Source organism: Narcine bancroftii, chromosome 1 (assembly GCF_036971445.1).
Source record: "Narcine bancroftii isolate sNarBan1 chromosome 1, sNarBan1.hap1, whole genome shotgun sequence".
Classification (NCBI taxonomy): Eukaryota; Metazoa; Chordata; class Chondrichthyes; order Torpediniformes; family Narcinidae; genus Narcine; species Narcine bancroftii.
In genome coordinates this window covers 278,495,951-278,507,910 of record NC_091469.1, presented here as the reverse complement: position 1 = coordinate 278,507,910, position 11,960 = coordinate 278,495,951, and the positions used below count along the sequence as shown (strand labels likewise).

Here is an 11,960-nt window from a genome sequence, read left to right as displayed (position 1 = left end):
TGCTTTAAATAGTCTCAAGATTACTTTTAATACCTAATACAATGTAATGCTATGTAAATAATTGTTATACTCTATTGTTTAGGGAATAATGACAAGTTGGTCTGTGGGTTTGAACAGTCTGAAGCCCACTGCAGTAGATTTATCTACGCCTTTTATACATTGAGCGTGCATGTCTTATTAAATTGTGCACAAATTTTCCCACGATCTTTTATACATTGAGCACGTTATGTGCTTTATTCCCACGATTTCACTGACCTCCGAGTACATAATATGTCCCTCATGATGTTACCACTGGAGGTGCGCTCCCCCACCCCCTCTCCCCTCCCCTCCCCTCCAATCCAAGAGATCCAGATGAACCTGGAAACTCATGGTCCAGGATGAATGGCTTACTGGGAGCTGCATGGCTGGTATGTTTACCCGCTTCCTAGACGGGTTGGCAGTGTGAAAGGCGCTGTTAACACTCCTTCATGTAAGAAGCCCTTAGTAAAATGTTAGATGCACACTGTGGTGCAATATAAACCACAAATGTGTTGGAGAACCGCAGCAGGACACGCAGTACGATATACCTGTGTGATACACGGAGAAAGAAACTACAACAGCTTCTGGATTTCATTCCGAAGTCCAACTGAATCACATTGCCAGGGTGGAAGACGGAGCAGCAGAAGTCCCTCCATGATGGCTTATTTCAAGGAACTTTCCTCACGGGGTCACAGGCACTCCCTGCTGGGTTTACCCCGCCCCCGGGCGAAACCTCCAGCGGCCTTGCAGCCCCTCGTCAACCCCGCCAGCTCGACCCAGAGGGCGGAATCGCGGCGATGACGTGGACAGGCGCCGTTCCATCGACCAAATCTCGAATGAGCCCGCGAGACTTCCTGCCGCCGTCCCTCTTGACGTCACCAGCGAAGATGGTAGGTCGTGCTTTGTGAGTCTGCTCGGGTCTGGGTCTGTTCAATCCCATCGCATCGATGGTTCGGGCGCCGCTCCCCTCGGCTATTTGCACGTCGTTGTTGTTGCGGCGTCTTCTGGCGTCGGGTTGCGTTGAGCAGTTGGGTGAAATGGACCACCGAGTGTCTGCGGCCTGGGATCCGGCGGGGGGATGGAGTCCCTGGCCATAGCGCCGGCCTCGTCCTCGCCACCCGAGCTTGCGTTGCGCGATAACCCGGGCTAGGGTCGGCATTGGTTGTTGCTTTCCTGGCCACCGACCGGTCCCGTTCATTCAACACTTTTATTCACAGTGACACGAAGTGCTTTGTAAAGTTTTGTCGACTCGAGAATTGGGGGGGGGGGGGGGGGTGGAATCTGGGTTGAAGAAGATATTCTGTGGTTTACCTCTGGCGCAAAATCACTGGTTCAAATCCTCCATTTGTGTTAAAATAATTGTGTTGGAATCTTTAGGAGCAATAAATATTAAAGGCTTTGAAAAAGGTTATTTTTAAAAAGCTAAATTGAACCAGTATGGAACCGAATGATACTTCATGATCAGTGTCATTTCATAAAGAATCCTCGGGAATACGTCATTTAAGTTTTGGTAAACAATGACAAATTGAATCATTTACCCCCCTCCCCACCATCCACTAAAGTGATTGACTTTTACCATTGTACCTTGGTTGTGGGAGCTGAGTCTTCTTGTAAAGATATTTGTGGATACTGGAAAGACAGGAAAAGGAGGGGTGGGGGGAGGGAAAAGCGAGCAAATTTAGCAGAAAACAGGTCTGTTAATGCCATCTGGTTGGAGAGTGGGCAGAAAAGTTAATGCCATCAGCAGAGAAGTCAATGTTCGTGTAATATAGTTTGGTAAAATTGGGGTTTACAGCAGATTTTTTCGATTGAAATAGTTGGAAGAAATTAGTCCTTTGTTTACATTGTGAAAGGGTAAACTATTTGAAATGTGAAAAATTATTTAGCTTGTAATATCAGTGGTTTAATTATTTTCTGTACCCACCTAAAGTGGGTACAATTTTTCATGCTTGTGTCCTGGCAAAAACCAGCATGCATCACAGGGCTGTGCAAAGGTTTTGGATAGCCAAAGTGACAGAAATATTTTTAAATTGTTTTAGCCAACCAGGTTTAGAAAAACCAGAAAGCTGAGAGGACACGTCAGCCATGGCCATGGCCGCATTGGTGAGTAAAAAATACAAACTTTTTTTTCTAGGTAGGTCTTAAATATTGTGTAATTACTTTGCTTGTGTCTTTATAGGGAAACACAGGAAACATCCTGGCGGTCGAGGCAACGCTGGTGGAATGCATCATCATAGGATCAACTTTGATAAATAGTATGTCTTGTACCGGGTGTTCTGTTTGAAAATCTTGGTTTAAAAAAAAATGTCCACCTCAAACCAGAGAAGTGTTCGAGAAAATGGCACCTTAAATGAAATATCAACACTTCCTGAAGCTTGTCATATTGATATTGACGCTGTGTAAAGGTCAGATAATTGGGTGTTTATATTGAGTTATTAAATGAGCAAGGCACAGAGAGATGTGGAATTAATATGTACAGTTGGCATTAACGTAGGTACATGTAATGGTTGATAGCCTGTTTATGTGCTTTACAGCTGAATTTGTAAACCACCATACTTGAAATGTTTAACTATACCAGTATTAAATCTAACAGTGTCAAATTTAGCCTTGCACCAATGTACAGATATATACAGATACATTTGGCTTTAATTTTATCCCCTTTGCCTCTTGTATACTATCCCCCTACCCACTCCTACATTTCACCTTGTATCACCTCTCTTGTTACGTGCTCTTTCGTTTTTTTTTCTCCTTTGCTCCCCGCAAGACCCATAATCTCTTGCTTAGGTTATTAGTTGATATTCCTCTTAACATTAATTCATTCACTATTGCTATTTGTTTGAGATGAATGGAAACAAGGTTTTCATTGTGTTGGGAAGAAGAAAATGAAGTTGGAATGTGACCTAATAGTTTAAGATGAGACAGGTTGTCCCAATGAAACAAATGTAGGAAAATAAAAATCATGGATTTAGTGGCATTGCATAAAAGCTACACAGATTTGAAAAAGTGAATGTCAGGTGGGCAATTCCCTCTGGGTTATCCACTTTAAAAAGTGTTGGTTGAGCTGAGCTTTGCAAAATGTCTACTTCAATTTATGCTCAATTGGTCTGTTTCAAACATTATTTTTCAGTCACCCTGGTTATTTTGGAAAAGTTGGGATGAGACATTACCATTTAAAGAAGAACCAGTTATTCTGTCCTATCATAAATGTGGATAAGTTGTGGACACTGGTCAGCGAACAAACCAGATTAAACTATGCTAAGAAGTCTGATGGACCAGCACCTGTAATTGATGTTGTACACGCAGTAAGTAGCGCCGTGCATTAATTTCAAGTTATTTATAGGGACGTGCTTCGCAAAGAGGATCTGATGTATTACAATGAGAAATTAATTGGGTTGCACATTGTAATCAAGTAGAGCAGTGCTGCTTTGGTGCTAGTGGGTGACAATCAGCATAAGCGTTTGTGAATCTGAACATGAGACAATTTAGTGTATAATGGACTTAGTTTACACCACTCAAATTTAATACATTGACTGAGGCAATATAGTCAATACTACTTTGAATATTAGTATTCTTGCATTCATTTTGAGTGCCATCCACACTTCATTTCTCTGGTATTTGGACTTCCCATTAAGAAAACAGGTTTTTTGGTCATCTAAGTACATACACGCGCTTGAACAAACAATGAGAAACTAGAGGGACTAAGCAGGGTGCTGCTGAAGACCCAACTGCATGGGTAGAAATGGTCAGTCAAAATTTTGGATTGGGATCCTTTATCAGGACTAAAGTAGGATAGGGTGATATCGAGTTTATCAAGAGGGTTGGGTGTGGCTAAGGGGTGATGATAGGGTATTGGATAGCGGGTGAGAGAGAGAAGTAAGAATAGGACAAGGGAAAGGAGATGAAAATGCTTGAACACTTAGAAAGAGATGGAGTTACCTAAAATTGGGAGGGGAAAAAAATCAATGTTATCAGATTTAAGGCTATCGAAGAGTGTTATGTACGGTTTCTCATGCTTGTGTTTGGCATTACCCTGGCAATGAATGAGGCAGAGGACAGACAGGCTTGTTTGTGTGGTAATCTTGGGAGGAAATTAAAATGATTGAGAACTGGAAGTCCAAGCTTGAGCTCACAGACTACGTGGTCAATGAAGTGCTCATCCATTCTGTTCTGTCTCACCAGTGTAGAGTCAGCAGATGGAATGCAGTAGATTAAGTTGGAAGCTCTGCCCCACCTGGCACTGGATGAGTTGGGGTGACAAATTTTTGCATTTTTAGAGATCACAGAAAAGGTTGGGGGGGGGGGTGCTGTGAATAAGCAGAATCAGTGTATCTCAGAGATGTTGACCCCTGAGAAATTGATAAGGGTGGGGAGTGGTAGGGGGATTGTGCCCTATCACTTGTGTCTTGAGTTTTGCTATTCAATCTTCATCCTTTTGCAACTTCTGTCCTCATTTTTGTGATCTAATAAGCCTTGTGAAAAATTAATTTCAGAAAACATACAATGGCATGATGCTGCAGCATTCAATGTATCTGCCTCCTAGTTCAAGATTTCTTGAGTGAGTGTACCTTTGCCTTTTGACTTCATTCAGACAGTACAAATTGGGAGCAAAGTCTTTAATGATGATCAACACAGGCGCACCTCAAGGATGTGTGCTTAGCCCACTGCTCTACTCAATATACACCTGCAATTGTGTGGCTGGGCACAATTCCAATTCTATCTACAAATTTGTTGACACCACGGTTGTCAAAATCGCAAACACCCATGAGGAAGTGTACAGGAGGGAGATAGATCAGCTCACTTATTGAGTGGTGTCACACAAAAACCTTGGACTCAAAGTTAGCAAAACCAAGGAGATTAATTGTGGACTTCAGGAAGATCCTCGGTGCAAAGGATCGGGAACTTCAAATTCTTGGGTGTCAACATCTCTTAGGATTTGTCTTGGAGCCTTCATGTCAGTACAATCATGAAGGCTCGGCAGCAGTCATACTTTGCGAAGAGTTTGAGGAGATTCGATATGTCACCAAAGACTCAAAAACTACAGGTGGATAACATTCTGGCTGCGTCACTGTCTGGTACGGAGGTGCCGATGCTCAGGACAAGAAATCACTTCAGAGGGCTGTTAACTTGGCCTGCGACATCACAGGCATCAGTCTTCCCTCCATCGAGGACACCTATAAGATGTGATGTCTTAAGAAAGCAGCCTCTATCCTCAAGGTCTCCCTCCACCCAGGCCATGCCCTCTTCTCTTTGCTACCATTGGAAAAAGGTGGAGGAGCCTGAAGATGAGCACAAGGACAACTTCTTACCCTTTGCCATCGATTCCTGAATGAACAATGAACCACAGACACTGCCTGACTGATGTTTTCTTGCACTATTTTTAATTTATTTTTCAAGGTGCTTTATATAAATGTTTGCACTGTAATGCTGCCACAAAACAATTGTGTGGCATGTTCAAGACAATAAATTCTGATTCTCTTTTCTGCTGTGTGCTCTTGTCTAGAATCCCAAAGATGTGAATATATTAATTGGCTACTGTAAAATTACCCCTTAGTGTAGCTAAGTAGGAAAAAGAATTGAAGGATTGATAGATATTTGCAGAAATAGAACTAAGTGGAAGGGTGCTGGGGCTAGAGATTTCTTTGCAAGGAGCCAGTAAGAGGCACATGTGATAAACTCAAGTTTTGGCTCATGCTCCCTTATTCCAGGCTTTATGGAAGCTCAAACACTGTGTATTCAAATGTACTTTGACTTCCATGTGGAGTATTAAATTTAATAAAAGTTTACACCTGCCTCAGTTTTGTGCTTTTTAAAAAATTTTTGCAATCAAAGATGCAGGCTACTGCAGACATTGAAATGAAATATGTGGATTGAAATGGGATACTTTTAGACCAGTGAATGTTCCTGTGTAAGGAAACTACCACAAGGGTTTAGTTAAATGGCAGAACTGGTACTGAATCCTCAGACATTCGAGGCAAGAGTCACATCATTACATTTTCTGTTGTTTTGGTGTGCTAGAGTTCTCGAAGAGTAATTACTGACATTATTCACTGACTGTAGCTCTTTTTATAGCCCAGTCAGCCACAAAATAAGTAACATTAGCTGCACTGCAAAATAGTGATCATCTTTTTTCCATTAGTCTGTTTTCCAAATACTTTATCCAGGGATTTTTTTTTTGTTGTTGCCCCCTGTTAATGGTTCAAATGAACCTGCATGATTGAATTTCCCTTTTGATTAGTTCTGGAGCTCGTGCTTATCAAGAACAAGATTTTAACAGTTGACAGGCAGCATTGTCAAATTTTGTGTCTAGAAGACTGCATTATTTTTGCATATTTGGTTGGAATGTGCATTCCATTGTCTTTGCTGTTTGCTGATTTGACGGGTGCAGTGAAATTTTGGTTCAGGTTCCAGATGTCCTCTTGGTGATGCAAATAGCTGTAGATAATATAGTTTGCAGTGCTTATTGTTCCTATTTATGAATATAGATTACCTTTTGCTGCTCTGGTTTGCTGTCTGAAATGTGGTGGTCAGTTTGCATCTGGGTTAGTAACTTTAATTAGCAATGGCAATCTACTTGTATTCTTTGGCAAAAATAACACCAAACGTCCTCATTAATTGATAAGATATTCCAAAATTTAAGATTTCTCTCTCACAAATGAAGAGGGTGTCACAGAATAGATTTTTTTAAAAATATTGATCATGCAAACTACAGTCCTGAATAACTAAGATGATTGTTGCACCTGGACTTGATTATTTTAATTTGCCTCTCCTCATAATGGTAGGTAGGGATGTTTTGAAGTGGTAAGATCTGGAACTTGCTCCATTGTATTAGGCGCTGATGTGAATGCAAATTGATATAATTTTTAAAAATTAATAACTGATTATTTCTGAATCAGTGTATTGCGTCTATTCCTACAATTTGTATTTTTACAAAGCACTAAATTAATGAAATTACTGCTGCAAATGAGTGCTCTGTTTTGAGCAATTGTGTTTTAAAGGAGTTGAGCTTGGCTTAAAAAAAATGTTTAGTCTTCAAAACAATCTTGTTGTTTTTCAGGGTTACCATAAAGTTCTAGGTAAAGGAAGACTTCCAAAACAGCCAGTCATTGTCAAGGCCAAGTTCTTCAGCAGGAAAGCAGAAGAGAAAATCAAGGAAGTTGGAGGAGCCTGTGTGTTAATGGCATAAACTAACTGGGTGCAACAATAAAAAAGAACACGCTTTTATCTGTGGTCTCTTTTTCTTCCCTTGGTGACCAAATCTTGAAGGAATTAGTGCATTAATGTAGTCTCAATCCAAAATATTGGGATAATCAAGAGCATTAACTTTCTATAAAAATGTAATGATCAATTATTTTTGCTGAAGTTAAATTTTTATCAAATATGAAGGGATGTGTAAGATGTGAATGGAGATTAACCTTAGAACAGAGATGACCAATTTAATTCCTTGATGACTACCAACTTCTAGTGTTCTGATCCTGATGCTACAAAGTATTAACCTATTATGAAATGGAATTAAGTAAAATTTGTACTTTGGAAAGGAATGAGAATTTTACTTTTAAGAAATTTAAGTCCAGGGAGGTGAATCAAATAGTTAGCAGGTTACTGGTTCTGAGAACTGACAAGAGCTGGGATTTCTGTCCAGTGGGAGTATGCCTTGCCTCTGGCTTCTTGATGGGTAGTATATTAGAGAATGAGTCGCATGCATAGAGGAAAATATCAGCTAACAACAAATTATCCAAATAAGTATATATTTAATTTATAAAAACACAGATGTTGGAGGAACTCAACCAGCCTTGTAACCTCCATAGGAGGTATTACTGACCTTTTGGGCCTGAGCCCTTCCTCAAGGTACGACTAATGCATTTTTATCTCCTATGGACATCGAGAGACCAGCTGAGTTCCCCTAGCATCTGTTTTTACTACAATTACAGTGTCGGTGCAGACTTAAATATTTCACATGTATTTTATTTGGTTAATTGAGCTGTACAGACATCCTTTGGCTCATTGAGTCGGTGCTGACCATCAATCATCCATTTCACCAATTGCTTTTTTTAAAAAAAATCCTCTGCTCCTAACAGACCAATCCTCCCTCACATTGTACCTTATGGTACTCCAACCCTGCTGCTGTAATAAAATCAATTTTCCTTCCTCACAGCTATATCTTCACACCAGCTATTACCATTTTGAGTGTTATCCTATCCATTTGTTTTCCAACTACTGCTACTTTGTATCCTTGGCCAAACAGTTCCACCAAATTTTGTGGCAAAATTTTTAAAAAGTTGTCATATGTACTAGGCAAGAAGGTGAATATTTTTCTCACATTGTAAGGTGTAAATGGGGATGTTTACCTAATTTTTTTAATCTATTAAAGATCTAAATTTTCTGCAACCGTTATCTAAATTGTTAATGGCAACATTCTTTACTGAGGTTCTAAAGGTTAGACACTACAGAGAAGTGCAGAGCAGAGATGAAGGTACATTTTGGCAGGTAGAATGAGAATTGAATGAAAAATTATTCTGAATGTTCGACCCTGGTGTGCAGGTAGGCTGAAGTTGTGAAAGCATGCAGTTTTGATCTTTAAAAGAGTGATCAGGCTTTATTTTTCTAAAACTAGCTGGTATTAGAGTAAAACAATGCTGGAGAAACTCGGCTGGTCAGCCCTTCACTAAAGGACACTGACCAGCTGAGTTCTCCAGCTTTGTTTTTACTTCAACCATGGATTCTACAGATTTTAGTGATTTTCTACTGGTCTTAATTGGAGTATTGTATACAATTCTGATGCAGGGATATTGGTGGTAGTACAGCAAACTCCTGGGATTGTTTATTGGGTTTGGAATTACAAGGAGAGAATAAAGGCTGGGACAACTCTTCAAAGAGGTTAAAGACAGATTTGATTGCTTGCAAAATTATTGGATGTGGACTGTTCTCTTGGGTTGATTAAGGACCAGAGGTTAGCATACAAAGGAGAAAACATGGTAAAATTGGAAATTTGGGGAATGCAGTGTATGTAAAGACCTATTGAAGGTATGTAGAGAACACCAAACATTTGGCCACCCAGCATTTGAGGATCCAACTGCTGATCTACCAGAGCTCTAATTGCAGCATTGCTACTGGCATGGAATTGGGAGACCAGAGATGCAGTGCTGCTCCAAAGGGTTCAACTACCCAGTCTTAAGGCTGATGACTTGCAAGTGATATAGCAGCATGTTGAGGAGCTGTCAGTTTTTAAATTAAAATATTGCAATTGCAGGATCAGTGGCCAAGATGGCAGCACCTGTCCTTGGCAAAAGACTCAGTTCTTAAATAAACAGGCAGCCACAGCAAGTTTTTTTTTAAATAAACAGGCAACCACAGCAGCAAACCATTGTAGGACTCAGCAGTTGAGGGATGCACAGGCTGTGGTGTTTTCGTGAGGTCGGGATGCACACTGGCTGGAGGCTGGTTCATAGGAATGAGATGTCAGAACTGGGATTTGAGAGGGTGCTGAGGGCAAGAAGGGCTTCCCATGGGCTTTGTGCACTGAAGTCTTCCTGATTGTGTTGGGAGATTTGGATCTGGAACTCAGGTTGCCGATGAATAGGCTGGAGGTGAATTCACGGACACTCGGTGCCTCGGAAGGATCTCTTTTGTACTGTAAATGGCGCTGGGTAGCACTGATGGAAACTTCCTTACAGCAAACAGAAGGGATTTTTTAAAAATATGTTCTGTAGTTTGACAGGAATATTGAATCGATGCTGGAATTGGAAGTCAACTAAAGGAGCTCAGTGATGAGCAACAACAGTGGAGGCATTGGAATGATTGATTCTTCAAGCTGAGACCCTTCGTCAGGACTTTAAAAATTATTTGAGAGTAGAGGGAAATTGCTATAATTTACTTTGAAACTGCAAACAAGGTATTTTAGAAACAATTGGATCAGACAGTCATAATGTATGATAGGGAAACAGTGTTACATGTGTCCTTTTAAAGGAAGTCCCTTTGGCCCATGAAATCTGCAACCATATTGTGGGTCTACCAAAAACAATCGTATTACTCGATTCCTTACTTGTTCATGGTCTGAACTGTATTTATTTCTACCTGCCTTGACAATGTTCTGGGCTGGGAGACTTGCCTCTCATTATTAAACTTTCACCGCTCTCATCTTAAAACTATACCACCTATGTTGCTAATCATTTTGTATCTATTGGGTTGCCTCTTAGCCTCTGATGCTACAGAGAAAATAGTCCTTTTGTCCAACCTAACAACTGAGCCAAGTCTGTTCTGATCCAATCTTGCAAGGTTTGGTAGGTCCACTCTGCCTTGTGTACCTTCAATCTTAATTTGGCGAAGTCTTTAAGGTTTACCATGAGGGACTGAATCAAAAGCTTAAGTCATTGTTAACAGCATCACTACCCTACCCCCCCCCCTGCCCCCCCCCCCCCCCATCTTAAGGTGTAATTTTACCATGATTGGTCATTTATTCAAGGCCAAGGTGAGTAATATATTTTGAATTCCTGATCTCAGAAAGTAGAGATAGTGGTGAAAGAGGAGTGGGCTGCCGCAGTTTTTATTAATTTTTATTTTCTGTCCAATAATTGTTGCAGAATCTATTTGGTTTTATTAAAATACTTGAAAATCCATTCTGTGTTCATTTGTTCTTCATGGTAGTAATTTTTCCTCAAAGCATTCCATGCTTGATGCATACAATATCTCAACTACTTTATTCCTATTAGATTTTTTATCCTATAGGATCTTCAGTTTTTACCATTTTTATATAGTTATAAAAGTTCTTGCAGTATTTTGTTTTGATAATTTGCTTTCGTAATCACTTTCTACCATTTTAGTCATTTATTGCTGTTATCAGAACACTTGCATATTGATTAGAAACACTTTCAAAACTTTTTTTTAAATCTCGTAAAATTTACAAGATATAGATCAGTGGTTTTCAAACTTTTTCCATGGAGGGTGGTGGGGGGGGGGGGGGGGGAGCAGGACTGGCAGCTCAATGTTCTAGGTTGCTTTAGAAGCAATAGAATAGGGGGGAGGGGAGAATGAAAGGGGGAGGAGTGGCATTGCTCATCAGGAAAAATACCACAGCTGTTCTCAGGCAGGACAAACCAGAGAACTTGTCTACTGAGTCCTTATGGGTGGAGCTGAGGAACGGGAAAGGTATGATCACACTCAAGGATTGTATTATAGACTGCCCATCTGGATTAGTTGATTGATTACTCAAGTCCCGCGAACTGGCAACATCCACTCCTGGCGATGGTAGGGTCACTCTGTTTAGCACTTACCCCTTTGAACTGGTTAATCATATGAATGGAGTCTGGGATCCACTTGGAAAGACTTCACTGGCCTCTGAAATCTGAACCTTCCATATGGGTTCCAATGGTGTAGAGGGTATAGGCTTGTTTCCGTGTGATTGGTGGTTCAATGGTTTCTGAAGTTCAAATATGTCCAACAGGGCATCCAGACTAAGTTGTGCAGGTGTTGTTTCAGTGAGGATGCATTCTGTTGGTCGCAACTGGTTGCCATGTCTGGTCCAACTTGTACATGGTAGAGAATTAAGATTCTTCCCAGCTGCCATACTTCTGACTTATCTCTCTATTTCCACACCAACATAGGTTGATCATCATAAAACATGCTTTCTTTGGATCCATGTCAGCGATTGTACTGCTGTTCCATTTCATAATCTCTTAGTCCAGATTCTGGTCTTTGTGGAAATATGACATCATATGGTGCTCATATTTTCCCACCAAAGTGGTTTTCAGCAGGTGAAGTACCACCTGGAGTTTGTGGGTTTGGAGTGATCTTGTAATTTAACAAGGATGTCTGCAGTATCTCTTCAATTGGAGCCTCCCCCTTGGCTTTGTTCAGAGCTCGTTTGAATGTATCCACAAAGTGTTCTGCTTGACCATTGGACTGAGGATGATATGTGAATATGCGTGATGCCGTATTGCTTGCAAAAA

The 11,960-nt window shown here is 40.6% G+C and overlaps 1 protein-coding gene and 1 non-coding gene across 2 annotated transcripts; both read left to right on the top strand.

Moving 5' to 3' along the window:
• The first annotated feature begins 800 nt into the window (after positions 1–800).
• Positions 801–7,239, top strand: LOC138744436 (large ribosomal subunit protein uL15). Its single transcript, XM_069900600.1, has 5 exons — positions 801–908; positions 2,058–2,121; positions 2,198–2,273; positions 3,146–3,320; positions 7,073–7,239. Exons 1-5 carry the CDS (start codon positions 816–818, stop codon positions 7,199–7,201), a joined length of 537 nt encoding a protein of 178 aa, XP_069756701.1. The 5' UTR covers positions 801–815; the 3' UTR covers positions 7,202–7,239.
• LOC138752170 (small nucleolar RNA SNORA3/SNORA45 family) lies at positions 5,984–6,116 on the top strand. The gene has a single exon (XR_011350426.1). It is a non-coding gene; the product is annotated as a small nucleolar RNA SNORA3/SNORA45 family (small nucleolar RNA).
• Positions 7,240–11,960: the final 4,721 nt, after the last annotated feature.